We start from the raw sequence: 13,169 nt of genomic DNA, 5'->3' as shown, positions 1-13,169 counted from the left end.
GAGAAACACCATGTAGAAGGGACAAAGTGGAGGAAGAGTGACCAGCCCAGGACACACAGAGGGTGCGTCGTGAGAAGTACAACTGAAACCAGTCAAGAGGAAGGGCGCGAAAGCCAAGTTTACCAAGAGAAGAGAGAAGAATGGTGTGGTCGACCATATCAAATGCGGCCGAGAGATCTAGAAGATAGGAGAGTTTAGAATAGCGAGATTTGAGAAGTGTGTCGGTGACAGACAAAAGAGCAGTTTGCATGTAAAACCAGACTGAAAGGGATATAGAAGAGTGCAAATTAATAAAAGAAGAGACTACACAATGCACTCCAGAAGCTTGGTGAGAAAGGGAAGGGAAGAGAGAGAGTGGAAGTTAGAAGGTAAGGAGGGGCTCAGTGAAGGTTTTTTCAAGAGGGGAAGGATTGAAGCATGCTTGAAATGGGAAGTAACAATGAAAGAGGAAAGTGAAGTGTTAAAGCGTTGCGTGAGAAAGGACAAGAGAGTCTAGTAAACTGGCAGGATTAGTGGAGAAGGAAGATAATATTCTGGGGAAGAAGTAGGATGAGCCTTAGCCAGGGCAGAGGAAATATCTACATCAGCGAGAGGGTTGAAAGTAGACCTCATTGGGAAAGAAGAGCAAGAGGCGAAAAACAAGAACGAAATAAGGAGATTTTAGAAGTGAAGTAGTTGGCAAAGTCAGATGCAGAAAGGGGAGAGGATAAGGCGTGGGGGGAAATAATGCAGTTCAAGGTTGTGGAAAAGACAACCGAGCTGAGAGGCAAGTGAGGTAGAGAGCGAGTGGAAATATTGTTGTTTAGAAGCGAGAAGCAGTGTGTTGTAGGTGGAGTGGAGAGGGGAGATAGGTCAGTTACTGCCCCGAACATATGCCAGCACCTCTTAGCCTGACGCATTGAGCGGCAATTGGAACGAAGAGTTATTGATATTTTATTTGTATCGTGCTCATACACAAGTGTTTCAGAGTTAGTGGCATCCATGGTTGAGAAGGCCTATGAGAAGGGGTAAAAAGCGACAGAAGAATAAACAAGATCAAGAGAATCAGATAGTGTCAGAAAGAAGAGAGGAGGTAGAATCAGCAGAAAGAGAAGAAAAAGTAGGGAGAGTTTAGAGGGAATATCTAAAGATAAGGAGGCAATATCTTAGAGTCAAATGTTTCGGCAATAAACAATTTAGGAGGATTGAGAGGGAGGGAGGGAAGGAAAGAGTGATCACAGCAGTAGATTGGGAGAGCCGTGAGTAATGCAGAAATAGGGATAGTGGAGAAGATAAGGTCTAGAGAGGGACCTAATGTATGGGATGGTGGGGTAGGAATTTGACATAAATAAGAATGAAGGATAGAGAGGACTGGCACAGTAGAATGAGTAGAGGAGAGATGGAGATTAAAACACCCAGGAGAAACGGGTGCAGTAGTGGGCAAGACAATAGAAAGAAGGTCAAGATCATCATAGAAAATAGAGACAGGGGGTGGGGTATACATAACAATAATGGTTTAAGTCCCCGGCAGTCTCCAGAAAAGGCTCCCGAACCGGGGCCCACCCCTGACTAGCCCCAGCCATGCTGACACCTGAGGCAGCAGGTGTAGCGGCTGCACGGTCACACGAGCTGCCTGCAGGTGTCAGCACTTCGGATTAGAAGAAAAGAAAAGGCATTCATTGCCTTTTCTATTTTTCTACACCGAAGTGCAGACACCTGCAAGCAGCAGGTGCAACCGTGCAGTGCGGGCTGACTGATGGCTATGTACTCTAAAAGAGGAGGAGGGCTCGGCAGTCCAGCCCTCCTCCTGTTTCAGAGTACAGAGCCATCAGCAGCAGGCAGCACTTTCATTCAAGGAGCCCATGGTAAAGCATTGCACCACGTGGCTCCTTGAATGAAGAGGCTGCCCGCTGGGTTTGAGCTGGGGCATACTAGTGTCACACCTTTGGTGCGCCCAACCCCAGTGCTTAATTTATAAAAAAAAATAAGTGCCAGGGCCCAACAAATATTGTTCCCATAATCCCAGGCGCGGCGCCGCCTGCAGTGCGGGCAGGATGGCCTGGGACAGTTCAGTGCTAGACCTAGTAACATGTGACAGAATGGTCCATATTTTCAATACGAGGCCAACTTTGGACTGCACAACTCTCCAGAAGCTACCATTTGGACTTTATTATGGAAATCTACACATGGGAACCTTTCAGAGAACTACCTTTCACTGACAAAAAAACAGACATGCAATATTTTGCAAAAGGCACAATTTTCCTATCTCAGGACCAGTACACAGCCCCAAGACTTAGAGCCTGGATGAAAATCTTAACATTAGAAAGAGGCTGTAGAACACAGAGTGGACTACTCTTTCCCATAAAACCCACAAGGAAAATCCTGTGCCCATGCCCTGTAGGGGATGGCCTGCAGTATGCCCTGGGTGCACTTTGCCTCCACTACCGACAAGGCATGGCCTGTGGCTATAAACTGGGGAGTGTGTCTGGGGCATTACATGAAATATCCTCAAATGTGTAAACCAACTCTACCTAGTACAACACCGCACAGCATGGATTGTGTCAGGCCCCGAAAAACCATTCCACAAGACACCTGCCTAAAATGCATGCACTGGCTTCCAATCAAACAACGCATCAACTTCACACACTCAAATCTATCACTCGCAAAGCCATTCATAACCTGGGCCCCCAGTACCTTTCCTCAGGCCGCATATAAAATACACTGGGCCGTGACGTCTCCGAACAGCCGCGAGTGACAGTCTGTATTCAGGCCCAGGCCAGCCAAGGTAGAAGGTAAAGGGGGAGTGGGTGCTGCAGGTTCCACACATTTGGATCTAAACTCTGGCATGACTTATCTTCCGAACTGAACAATATTCACTTTAGGAAGGTATCTGAAAACACCATTATTTCATTGATTTAGCTGACAAGAAAATCTGGTAATGTGACATTAATATAGCGTTGATGGATGTTGTTTCCTCGAGTTTGCTTGCATTATTGTGGTGTTACATCGATGAGAAATGGAATGTGCTAGTCTTGCAAGTGTAACTGGGAAGTTGAGAGCGAGCTAGCTGAGAAGTCAATGGATAGCTATTCTCTTCCTTGTACATGCGCGAGTCCAAACTGTAAATGAAGAATAAAACAACCCCCCTGTGTGCTATTGTCTCCAGAGCATTCTCTGATGAAGCGACCCAATGAATAACACAATTAACAATACAAAAAGTGTCATTCTGGACAGATGACTTTGTCTTACTGAAAATGTCAATATATACAAAAATTAAAAAAATATTCTACACTCTGCCGGTTTCCCCAATTACAAATTCGTCCACCCCCACCTATCGCCCCATTGTCACGAGAGGATAGCTCAGCAGCAACGTGCACGCCATCGGAGCAAGATGATACAGAGAAACACAGGTTCGATCCCCGGGTCCGCACTTAGAAACCTCTGGGTATTAAGCGCGTTATAAATAACCTATCATATTGCTATATTTATTTGGATTTGTATAGCGCACTACAGCCCGAAGACATCGAGGCGCTGTATCAGAGCTTAAGAAGGCTTGATTAAGGGTTACAAAAAAGCCGACCAGTGAGAAAGACTTGGTACAATGCAGGATCAATGGTTACAAAAATGCAGAGATACATGGTTATACAATCATACAAAGAGACTTGTTTTGATGGCCTTGCGAAAGGCAGAGTGTGAGCCAATTAGCCTGATGTGAGGGGGTAAAGAGTTCGAGGGTGTAGGCCACAGTGGGGAAACTCGAGCCGCCTGCACGAGCTTTACGTGTTCTGGGAACGGATAACAAGTTGGAATAAGGAGTACTGGAGGGCCTAAGGGTGGTGGGTTTGGTGATCCTTTGAGCAAGGTAGGGCGGGGCCTGGCCGTGGAGACACTTGTGTGTAAGGGTGAGCACCTTAAAGATGATCCTTTCCTTAACTGGAAGCCAGTGGACCTGTCTGCTGAGCTCTGAGACGTGTTCTCTACGCAAAAGACCGGTGGCAGCCCTGAGAGCGTTGTTTTGTACAATTTGAAGCTTGGCAACATATGGTTTCTCTAATGTGCTTCCAAATGAAATCCACCCGGCATACAGACCTTGAGGAGTATTACAGAACCTTTGAACGGTACAACTGCAATTGACACGACCCCAAAAATTGTTATAGTGACAAACAAATATTCTTTCTATTAATTTTTGGACCAGGACAATGTTTTCTCTAGTGCAAACAATGCATTGAAAGAATGGTTGGCCATAGTGCTAATTGCACTTGTTCCCGGTGGTGCAGTTTCTGTAATCCTGATCCTGTTCGAGGCGCTCATCGCTCTCTGGAAAGCGCTTTGGCACTCGGTCGTGTCGTTGCAATATAAAATAACTTCAACCCATATTGATATTAAGGCTATCTAGTTGTGATTACGCAAGAAGACACGAGCAGCCTTTCCGACGTTCCCCAACGCTCCCATTTGTCTGGGAATTTACTAAATGGATGATTGTCTGCTAAAGTAATTGTACACAGGCAGTTCATATTATACACAGCCAACGGGTGCTTTTACCTTTTGCAGGGTGTGTTCTGCTTAGACCGGGTGATTTATATTTTGTCTCGTTACAATTAAAACACGTGCATTAACTTAATACATTAGTGCAGATTTTAGCATCGTTTTCCTAAAGACAATCCTGTTTAAAAATGTGCGCGTTGTTGGTATGTTAAATTTCCCTCTCCCTGCCTTTCGCCGTACTCACAACGAATTCAGAAGGGAGCAGTTTGGGTAAATTAGCTGCTTAGTTCCCGCTCCCCAGCCTAACTGCGTGCCTGGTGGCAAGGGGCCTAGGATGTGCGCCTCTGACACATGTGGTGGCGGCGTGATTTGTTTGTAGCTGGAGGGGGTGCCAGGTTCGCCGAGGGAAGCCGCAGTGACAGACAGGGTAGGGGACACACCTGGGTACCGCGGTCCGCGCCGGACGAATGGACCCCGGCCCAATCAGCACTTCAGACCTCACACCTGCTGGCTTCACACTTACCTGCTTTTTCTTTGGAGTCGGCGGGGAGCTGGGGACTGAGTCTCCTCAGTCGGGAGAGGTCGGGCCCGGGGTACAAACTAAAAATAAGCCTGGCTGGTCTGGAAGCAACAACTAGGCTGCACCAGTCCACACGTGCTTGGCTGGCTTAGGCAGCAGGCTCTCTCTCCTCGGCTCTCACACAACGCCATGCCCTAACAGCAACTCCTGAAGTGACGGTGGCGCCGCGCTGCCGGTGTGCCCAAACAACAACACCCACGTGACGTGACCCACCCCTACACTAACCATTTCATTGGCCCAAAGTAACAGCCAATGAAAACGGTATATTCTGTGTTACTATACAGAAATGAGCTAATACGGCATAGTAGCAGAAAATTCGTTTTTATTGGATGTTGTTTCATTGCTGTAGTCCCACCAGGCCCAGCCAGCCATGGCCTGCTGAAACCCGAGCAGAGCAGGAGATAGAGATCACAATCACAATGATTTGTGATCGAAACTCGACAAACAAAACAATTACACGTGTTCTGGTGCCCAAAAAAGAGTGCCTGTGTCGGTAACACAAATTAAGCACTGCCCAGCCCCTTTTGTTTAAAAGGAGTGCCTGAGCGCATCAACAGTAATAATGCCAGTGTGCCCCAGCTCTGCTTCTTTTAGCATCCCCCAACCCTTAGGCGAGGGGGTGGCTCTCAATACAGGGCGTGGCCTAAGCACCCCCGTACTTCAGTCACACCCCCTTATGACCGCCGCCCCCTCAATTTCTAATGCCACTTAAAGCCCTGCATAACAATAAACATCAGAGGGGGGGGGGGGCAAGAAAAGGAAAAGTAGTGATATTCGAAGGATGGGAAATTAGGACAGTCCACCGGAAGAGGTGGGGGGAAGCAGCGGACACAGGAACTAATACCAACGCCGGTACCATGTCCAGAGGGGCGTGGGAAAGATAAGACTGAGCAGACTAGAGTTCAGCAGGAATAACCATATTGGAAGGAGACAGCCAGGCTTCTGTAAAACAGAGACAGTGAAGATGAAGACGAGTGAAAAGCGTCATTAAAGGTTTGGATGGATCAGCCAGAGGTGGGTTGATGAGATAAGCGTTATTGCAGGGAGAGGAGTAGTTGGTCTGGGGACGAGTCTAGGAATGAGGCTGGGATGTTGGCATAGGAAAGGGAGAAAGTAGGGAAGCAGAAATAAACTGGTAAAACGTGGTTATGAACGCGCCAGTGATGGTACAAAAAGCAGGAATCCCTAATGACAGATAAAGGGGGTGCGCATGTTGAGGCAGAAGTCTGATATCTGAAAAGGCACAGACCGGTAGGAAGAGAAAATGGATAAGAACCACAGTAGTGAAGCATGACGCAGCATCGTGGGGCTCAATAACCCCTGCATTTGTCCATTTGCCCTCATCGCCAATTTGCCCTCCTTTGCAGCACCTTGCTTCCTTATACGCAATGAATTGGCATGAGACGGTATTTCAAATGGCAAACTTAGCCGCAGTTTTATTTCCATAACAACAGAATTATTATACACATTTTGTGAACTCTAGTCTGTAAGTGTGGCGTTTGCTCCGTGCCCGACCATACCTGCTTCCCCCTATACTTTTGTATAGCTCCCTTAGTAGGCCCAACTCTCCCAACCTTTTGTGCCTGAGCCTATCCTGCCCCTGCAGGTGTCCGTGGGTGGGGAGAGCGCCGTTTCTTTTTTGGGGGAAGCTGAGCCTTAGTTGTTACCACCCGACGCCCCCGCCGTTAGGCCCCCAAGAGGCGCTGGTCCGGAAGAGCGATGACCCATTCCGGTTTCTTTCTGGCTCATCCGGAGTCTGTTCTTTGTGCTTGGTGGCCCAAACACCGCCGTACACCACCCTGTCCGTCCTGCGACAGCGACGACCAGGTAACCGCCTTCTTCCCTTCCTTTCCATAGGTGGGTGGGTGGAAAACGAAATCCTTTACACGTCACAGCGTGTCTGCAGGGTCCTACTGCAGAAGCTGGATGATTCTGCTGTAGGACCCTGCCCGTTATAAAGAGGCTCACCACACCCCTTTCCTTTCCCCTTCGTGGTGTTTGGCACCGTTCCGCCCCCTGTACCCTCCCCCTTTCCAGGGGGAGGGAAAAAGATTGGAAGAGGACCCTGCAGCGGTTAACGAGCTGCCTCCTCCGTTTTTATTTTGTCTTCTCTGTCGTCAGCGGCATAACCCCTGCATTTGTCCATTTGCCCCCATCGCCAATTAGCCCTCCTTTGCAGCACCTTGCTTCCTTATACGCAATGAATTGGCATGAGACGGTATTTCAAATGCCAAACTTGCCCGCAGTTTTATTTCCCTAACAGAATTATTATACACATTCTGTGAACTCCAGTCTGTAAGTGTGGCGTTTTCTCCGTGCCCGACCATACTTGCTTCCCACTATACTTTTGTATAGCTCCCTTAGTAGGCCCAACTCTCCCAACCCTTTGTGCCTGAGCCTATCCTGCCCCTGCAGGTGTCCGTGGGTGGGGAGAGCGCTGTTTCTTTTTTGGGGGAAGCTGAGCCTTAGTTGATACCATCAGACGCCCCCGCCGTTAGGCCCCCAAGAGGCGCTGGTCCGGAAGAGCGATGACCTATTCCAGTTTCCTTCTGGCTCATCCGGAGTCTGTTCTTTGTGCTTGGTGGCCCAAACACCGCCACGCCACTAGGTGGGTTACCTGCCACTGTGGCTCCCCCTCCTCTTGTCTACAGCTCCAGCAATTTGGTACATATGTTTCAGAAAAAGAGTTCCATTCCCATTGCTGACAGGTGCACCCTGTCCTTTAAAAAATATTCGGGGGTTTTTAAGTTGATCAGGCCATGCCTGATCTGCTGGAAGCCCCTGCAGAACTTTGCTATGGCCCCATTCAGCTTTTTCCTTGATTTTTTTTGACCGCTGCGTGGTTCTCGGCCCCTCTCCACTCAGCCCTGGGGATCACCTCCGACCATACAATCTCTCTCTCACCCAGTTGAGCCGAGATCTCCTGTAATGAGAGCATCATGTCCTTCAACAAAACTCCCCACGCTGGTCAAGTCGTTCCCGCCCAAGTGGATTACCAGCACCTCTGGCCTCCGCTGCTTACCCAGCAGTTTTTTCAGCTGCCCCTGTAGCTGTGCCCATTTCATACCTGGCACCCCATGCCACTCAATTCGAAACTCGCCGGCCGTCAGCTCCTCCTGCTGTGGTGTCCAGCTCGCCTTGGCCCTTGAGACAAACGAGTGCCCTACTACCCACATGGTGCGCTTCCTCTTATGCACTGTTGGTAAATGAGAAGAGGGGGGAACGGCATGTTAAATCACATCTTGACTGCCCTTATATATCTTTTGAAACACCCAGACGACCATCGCCCCAGTTTCATGATGCCTTCCGCCCCCCGGCCGCTGCGGAGGTGGCAGCCCCTATCCGGAATAAATGGGTCCCAAACCGGCCTTCTCTTAAACCCATTTTTACCAGGGCCAGTTCCATCACCCTTTTGAACTGGAAGCGGCTCAATGCGGAACCGACCCTATGCAGGAGCAATGGCGCCCCCGCCTCTGATGGTTTCCGCTGCCGAAGAAAGTTGGCAACCGCTGCCACCGGGCACACCCGGCTTTGCTGAATGGCTTGCAGCATCAATGCCACCCCTTTCCCTTTTTGATCAGTCTTTGACCTTCGTTCATAAATGAACACCTGTGTGGTGTTCACCTGCACATCCATTAAACGTAAAAAAACGCTCCCTTTGCCTTCTCTGTTCTCCGGCACCAATTCACTGAGCATGAGTGCCCCAAAGAATGCCACCGTAAAGGCAGCCGTGATTCTGCTATAGGACCCTGCTCGGTATAAAGAGGCTCACCATGCCCCCTCCCTTTGTTTTGCCCTTCGCGGGCTTTGGCGCCGTTCCGCCCCCCAGAGGGGAAAAGATTGGAAGAGGACCCTGCAGCGGTTAACGAGCTGCCTCCTCCATTTCTATTCTGTCTTCTTTGCCGTCAGCGGCAGAAGAGCTGCTACCAGCTGCGGACAGCACCGATTTAGCCAGGGCTTTGCCCCGGGCTTGACGTTTTAACTTCCGTTGGTGGTGGGTGGGTCACTCTGGGGGCGTGGCCATGAACCAGGGGGTGGATGCCGGCGGCAGTTCACAGGGAGCTGGGCCGCGCCTGTGTGGGTAGCAGGCAGCACAGTTCTTTGCTCTGTGGGAGAAGAGGCAGGTAGGAGACAAGGGCCAGAGTCCGCACTGTCCCATGACGCAGCACAGACTTAGCCAGCACTTTGCATACAGAAACTCTTGTTAGAAAGGGCTTAGTGTTACTGTGATAATTACAGCCACAGTGCCGCCATATTGGAAGAAAGAACACTGTACAAACTCCATTAAGATGTATTTATCTTGCATTTGGGATATGACTGTTTTCTTTGCTTTCCTTTTCCAGACCACTGAAGAGATGCTGCGGCCGGGGGGTCCTGACTGGCAGCGGGTGCTGGAATATGTTGAATCCATCCACCAGCACTTTGAGGCCTGAATAAACATCTCTGATGCCTGAATAACAGCAGTGTCGACCCTCGAAACTGGCGCTGTGTGGCCTAAATATTAGCACTACCTCCATAGGTCTGAAAATGATCACTGTGAGTCCTGGACACTAGCACTGCCAGGGCCAAATACCAGCATTTGGAGTTCTGAATTTCCACAACGTCGGGCCTTGATATCTGCACTGCCGGGACATGGACATGAGTACTGCCGTGCAGGAATAAATAAACTGTAAGGTCTGGATAGTAGCACTGCCTGGCAGGAATGCAAACACTGTGAGGCCTGCCTACCAGCAGCACAGCCTGACACGAATACAAGCACTCTGGGGCCTGGATGCCAGCACTGCCCGGCATGAATACAAGCACTCTGGGGCCTGGATACCAGCACTGCCTGACACAAATACAAGCACTCTGGGGCCTGGATGCCAGCACTGCCCGGCATGAATACAAGCACTCTGGGGCCTGGATGCCAGCACTGCCCGGCATGAATACAAGCACTCTGGGGCCTGGATACCAGCACTGCCTGACACAAATACAAGCACTCTGGGGCCTGGATGCCAGCACTGCCCGGCATGAATACAAGCACTCTGGGGCCTGGATGCCAGCACTGCCCGGCATGAATACAAGCACTCTGGGGCCTGGATGCCAGCACTGCCCGGCATGAATACAAGCACTCTGGGGCCTGGATACCAGCACTGCCCGGCATGAATACAAGCACTCTGGGGCCTGGATACCAGCACTGCCTGGCATGAATACAAGCACTCTGGGTCCTGGATGCCAGCAGTGCCTGACATGAATACTAGCAGTCTGGGGCCTGGATACCAGCACTGCCTGGCATGAATACAAGCACTCTGGGACCTGGATACCAGCACTGCCTGGCATGAATACAAGCACTCTGGGGCCTGGATACCAGCACTGCCTGGCATGAATACAAGCACTCTGGGGCCTGGATGCCAGCACTGCCTGGCATGAATACAAGCACTCTGGGGCCTGGATACCAGCACTGCCTGGCATGAATACAAGCACTCTGGGGCCTGGATACCAGCACTGCCTGACACGAATACAAGCACTCTGGGTCCTGGATGCCAGCAGTGCCTGACATGAATACAACCACTCTGGGGCCTGGATACCAGCACTGCCTAAAATTAATACAAATCACTCTGGGGCCTGGATGCCAGCAGTTCCTGACATGAATACAAGCACTCTAGGGCCTGGATGCCAGCACTGCCTGGCATGAATACAACCACTGTGGGACCGGATTACCAGTATTGCCGAGCATGAATACTGACATTGCTCTATGAGTGCCTGTATGTGACGTCTGTCACTGCCTGTGTATGTAGCTCTGCTGTTGATGCCGTATGTGGCTGCACTATGCAATCACCATGGTCTGATGCGATCTGTGTTGCCTGTTTTCTAGACACATGAACCTTTCTGTCAGTGTACACTCGCCTCACATAGTATACACTGTGGATCTTTGGCAGAGAGGAAGATCGAGGGCAGGAAGCCACTGCCACTTCATCTGACTTCATCCAAGCCAGAATATCAGCACTGAGGAAGGACTGTGATGCACATATGGCTGTGGTAAAGGCAGTCGCGTGACAGGAGGGCCTGTTCAAAGATGTAGTCCTCCCTGCAAGTTTGAAAGCAGTGGTCACAGGGTTGGAACACTTTGGGGTGATTTCACGATTGCCCCGTGTTCTTAAAAGGCGAACTCCAGCGAACCTGTGGACCTGCTTTGTGCCAAATTGCTTTACTATGACCAAAAATGTTTTTCTCCCTTCCCCCCCAACCACCTTGACCCACTGCTTTTTCAAATCAGACCGTGGAATGAATTGCAAAGAATTTTCATGGAATGCATAATTTATTTTGTAAGCAGTAGTTTTTGCAGTGTACATATATTCATGCATGTGTGAGGATTCTTCCCAGTGCAAAAGGGCAGCGGTAGCATATGTGCACAGAAGAGCATTCCTTCTATTGAAATTGTTCTCAAAAACCTTGAAAGCCTGCTCTGCTGTGCACTTCCTTACACACTTGCCAGGTTACAAGCAGCAAATACCCTGAAGCCCAAATGGGGGTTCTTCCACTACAACCACCTTTCCTCTGAAATCAACCCCAACCTTCCTCCATGAAGGAATGACCAAAGAGACACCAGATTGGTCTGAGCAATATTCCTATAAAACTGGATCTATCCTAAGCAGCACACACAAACTTCATCACAGATACTGTACATATTACATGTATTCCCCTATAGAGTCTAGGATTGCTGAAAAGCCTTGGGTGAAATAGTAACTCTATGGGAGAGCTGGGCCGATGTGGGCAAAATTATACATTCCTACAGCATCCAAACCAGCCTCCGATCATGACCAGTTGCTGTGGATCGTGAGCTTGGGCTGTGCCTTAGTTAAATTGACCTGAGAAATCCTTGGAAAACAGGTTCCAAACAATGTACATCCTTTGCGCTGCTTGTAAGGCTACAGATCTCTGTCTTCTTCTGCCCTTATCTTTTTTACTTTGGGGGTACATCAAATCTCAATGGGGGTACTTTTTCGGACAAATGAAAGGCTACTTGACGGAGGGTGCTCATTCAGAAATAATATACCATGCCACCATGCAGCAAACCTTTCCTTTCTCGAATCAGCTTGGCTCCAAGTTGTCCACTGCCCTCCCATCCCCCAGTGTGACCTGCCCCCAATTTGGTTAATGAACAGCTTGTCGGCTGAGAGGATCTTCCCCTTGGAAAGTGAGTCTGGAGCTTAATGACAACATCAGATGGGCAGGAAGCTTGTAAAGCTAATTAAGGACTCCTCTCACATCCATTATAAAGCCTACAGTCCAGCAGCAATTTCCCTCACCCCAAACATCTTGCCAATCGCCAGATGACATGTGGTTTATCACAGCATGTTAAGTTAGTCTCCAGTTCTGGGGTTTGTAGCTGAATATGTAGGCGTGTTACCCACTTGCTAAATGTGTTTTGCTCTGTAGCGGTCGGGTTTATAGCTCAATGAATGAAGTGGCCACCATGTACTGAGGTTTATAACTGAATGCATATGTTAATGCTCAGAATTATTGGTATATAGTGGACTGTGAGGGTACTGTCCAGACCTGAGATTTACCAGGAAAGGGGATTGCCTGCTTCTTGTCTTTCAGCCATGGTGTGTGTTATAAACGTGTAAAGATTTATTCTAAAGTGGTGCCAAAAATATTGTTCTTAAATATATTTATTTTCAGACTGTATATTCTTGCAAATTATTCTTGGATGAAGCTGTTAGACAAATATTGTGTCAGATCTCCTTTAAAATGTGTGATGCATCCATATGACCAACCAAGAAGGGGGGCGGATTTTGGCTACTTACCAAATTCAAGGACAAAAACCTCAGACACATACCAATTAAAGGAAACAGGAAATGAGTCAAGGACCAACCAAAGTGGGCAGGACCTCATCCCAAGACATCTGAATGTGCAGAACATCAGGTATTGGCCAAGCCAAGAGACGGGACCTCAAGCGGAGACTATCCTAAAGAAATGGAACCTCTAGCACGTCATTGTGCCCTTTGCTTCGACTTCAGTGCATCCCCAAGTCCTTTAAGAACCTCTCAGGCACAAAGAAGGGTTTAGGATGATCACACAAAATTTGACAACTTGCACAAGCAGGTTTGTAGCAGGAGAAACTAACCATGCAGCTCAGTAG

General features: G+C 49.0%; 1 protein-coding gene across 2 annotated transcripts in view; it reads left to right on the top strand.

Moving 5' to 3' along the window:
- Nucleotides 1-12,715, top strand: part of LOC138580810 (cytospin-A-like) — a 437,746-nt gene extending 425,031 nt beyond the window's left edge. For both annotated transcript variants that reach the window (XM_069651662.1, XM_069651663.1), the window contains exon 14: nucleotides 9,388-12,715. In XM_069651662.1, coding sequence (XP_069507763.1) covers nucleotides 9,388-9,477 — 90 coding nt within the window. In that variant the 3' untranslated portion in view covers nucleotides 9,478-12,715. The remainder of the gene's footprint in view (nucleotides 1-9,387) is intronic.
- The last annotated feature ends 454 nt before the right edge of the window (nucleotides 12,716-13,169 follow it).

Source organism: Ambystoma mexicanum, chromosome 3p (assembly GCF_040938575.1).
Source record: "Ambystoma mexicanum isolate Mex_15411 chromosome 3p, UKY_AmexF1_1, whole genome shotgun sequence".
NCBI classification, from domain to species: domain Eukaryota; kingdom Metazoa; phylum Chordata; class Amphibia; order Caudata; family Ambystomatidae; genus Ambystoma; species Ambystoma mexicanum.
This window is presented reverse-complemented; position numbering and strand designations above follow the sequence as displayed.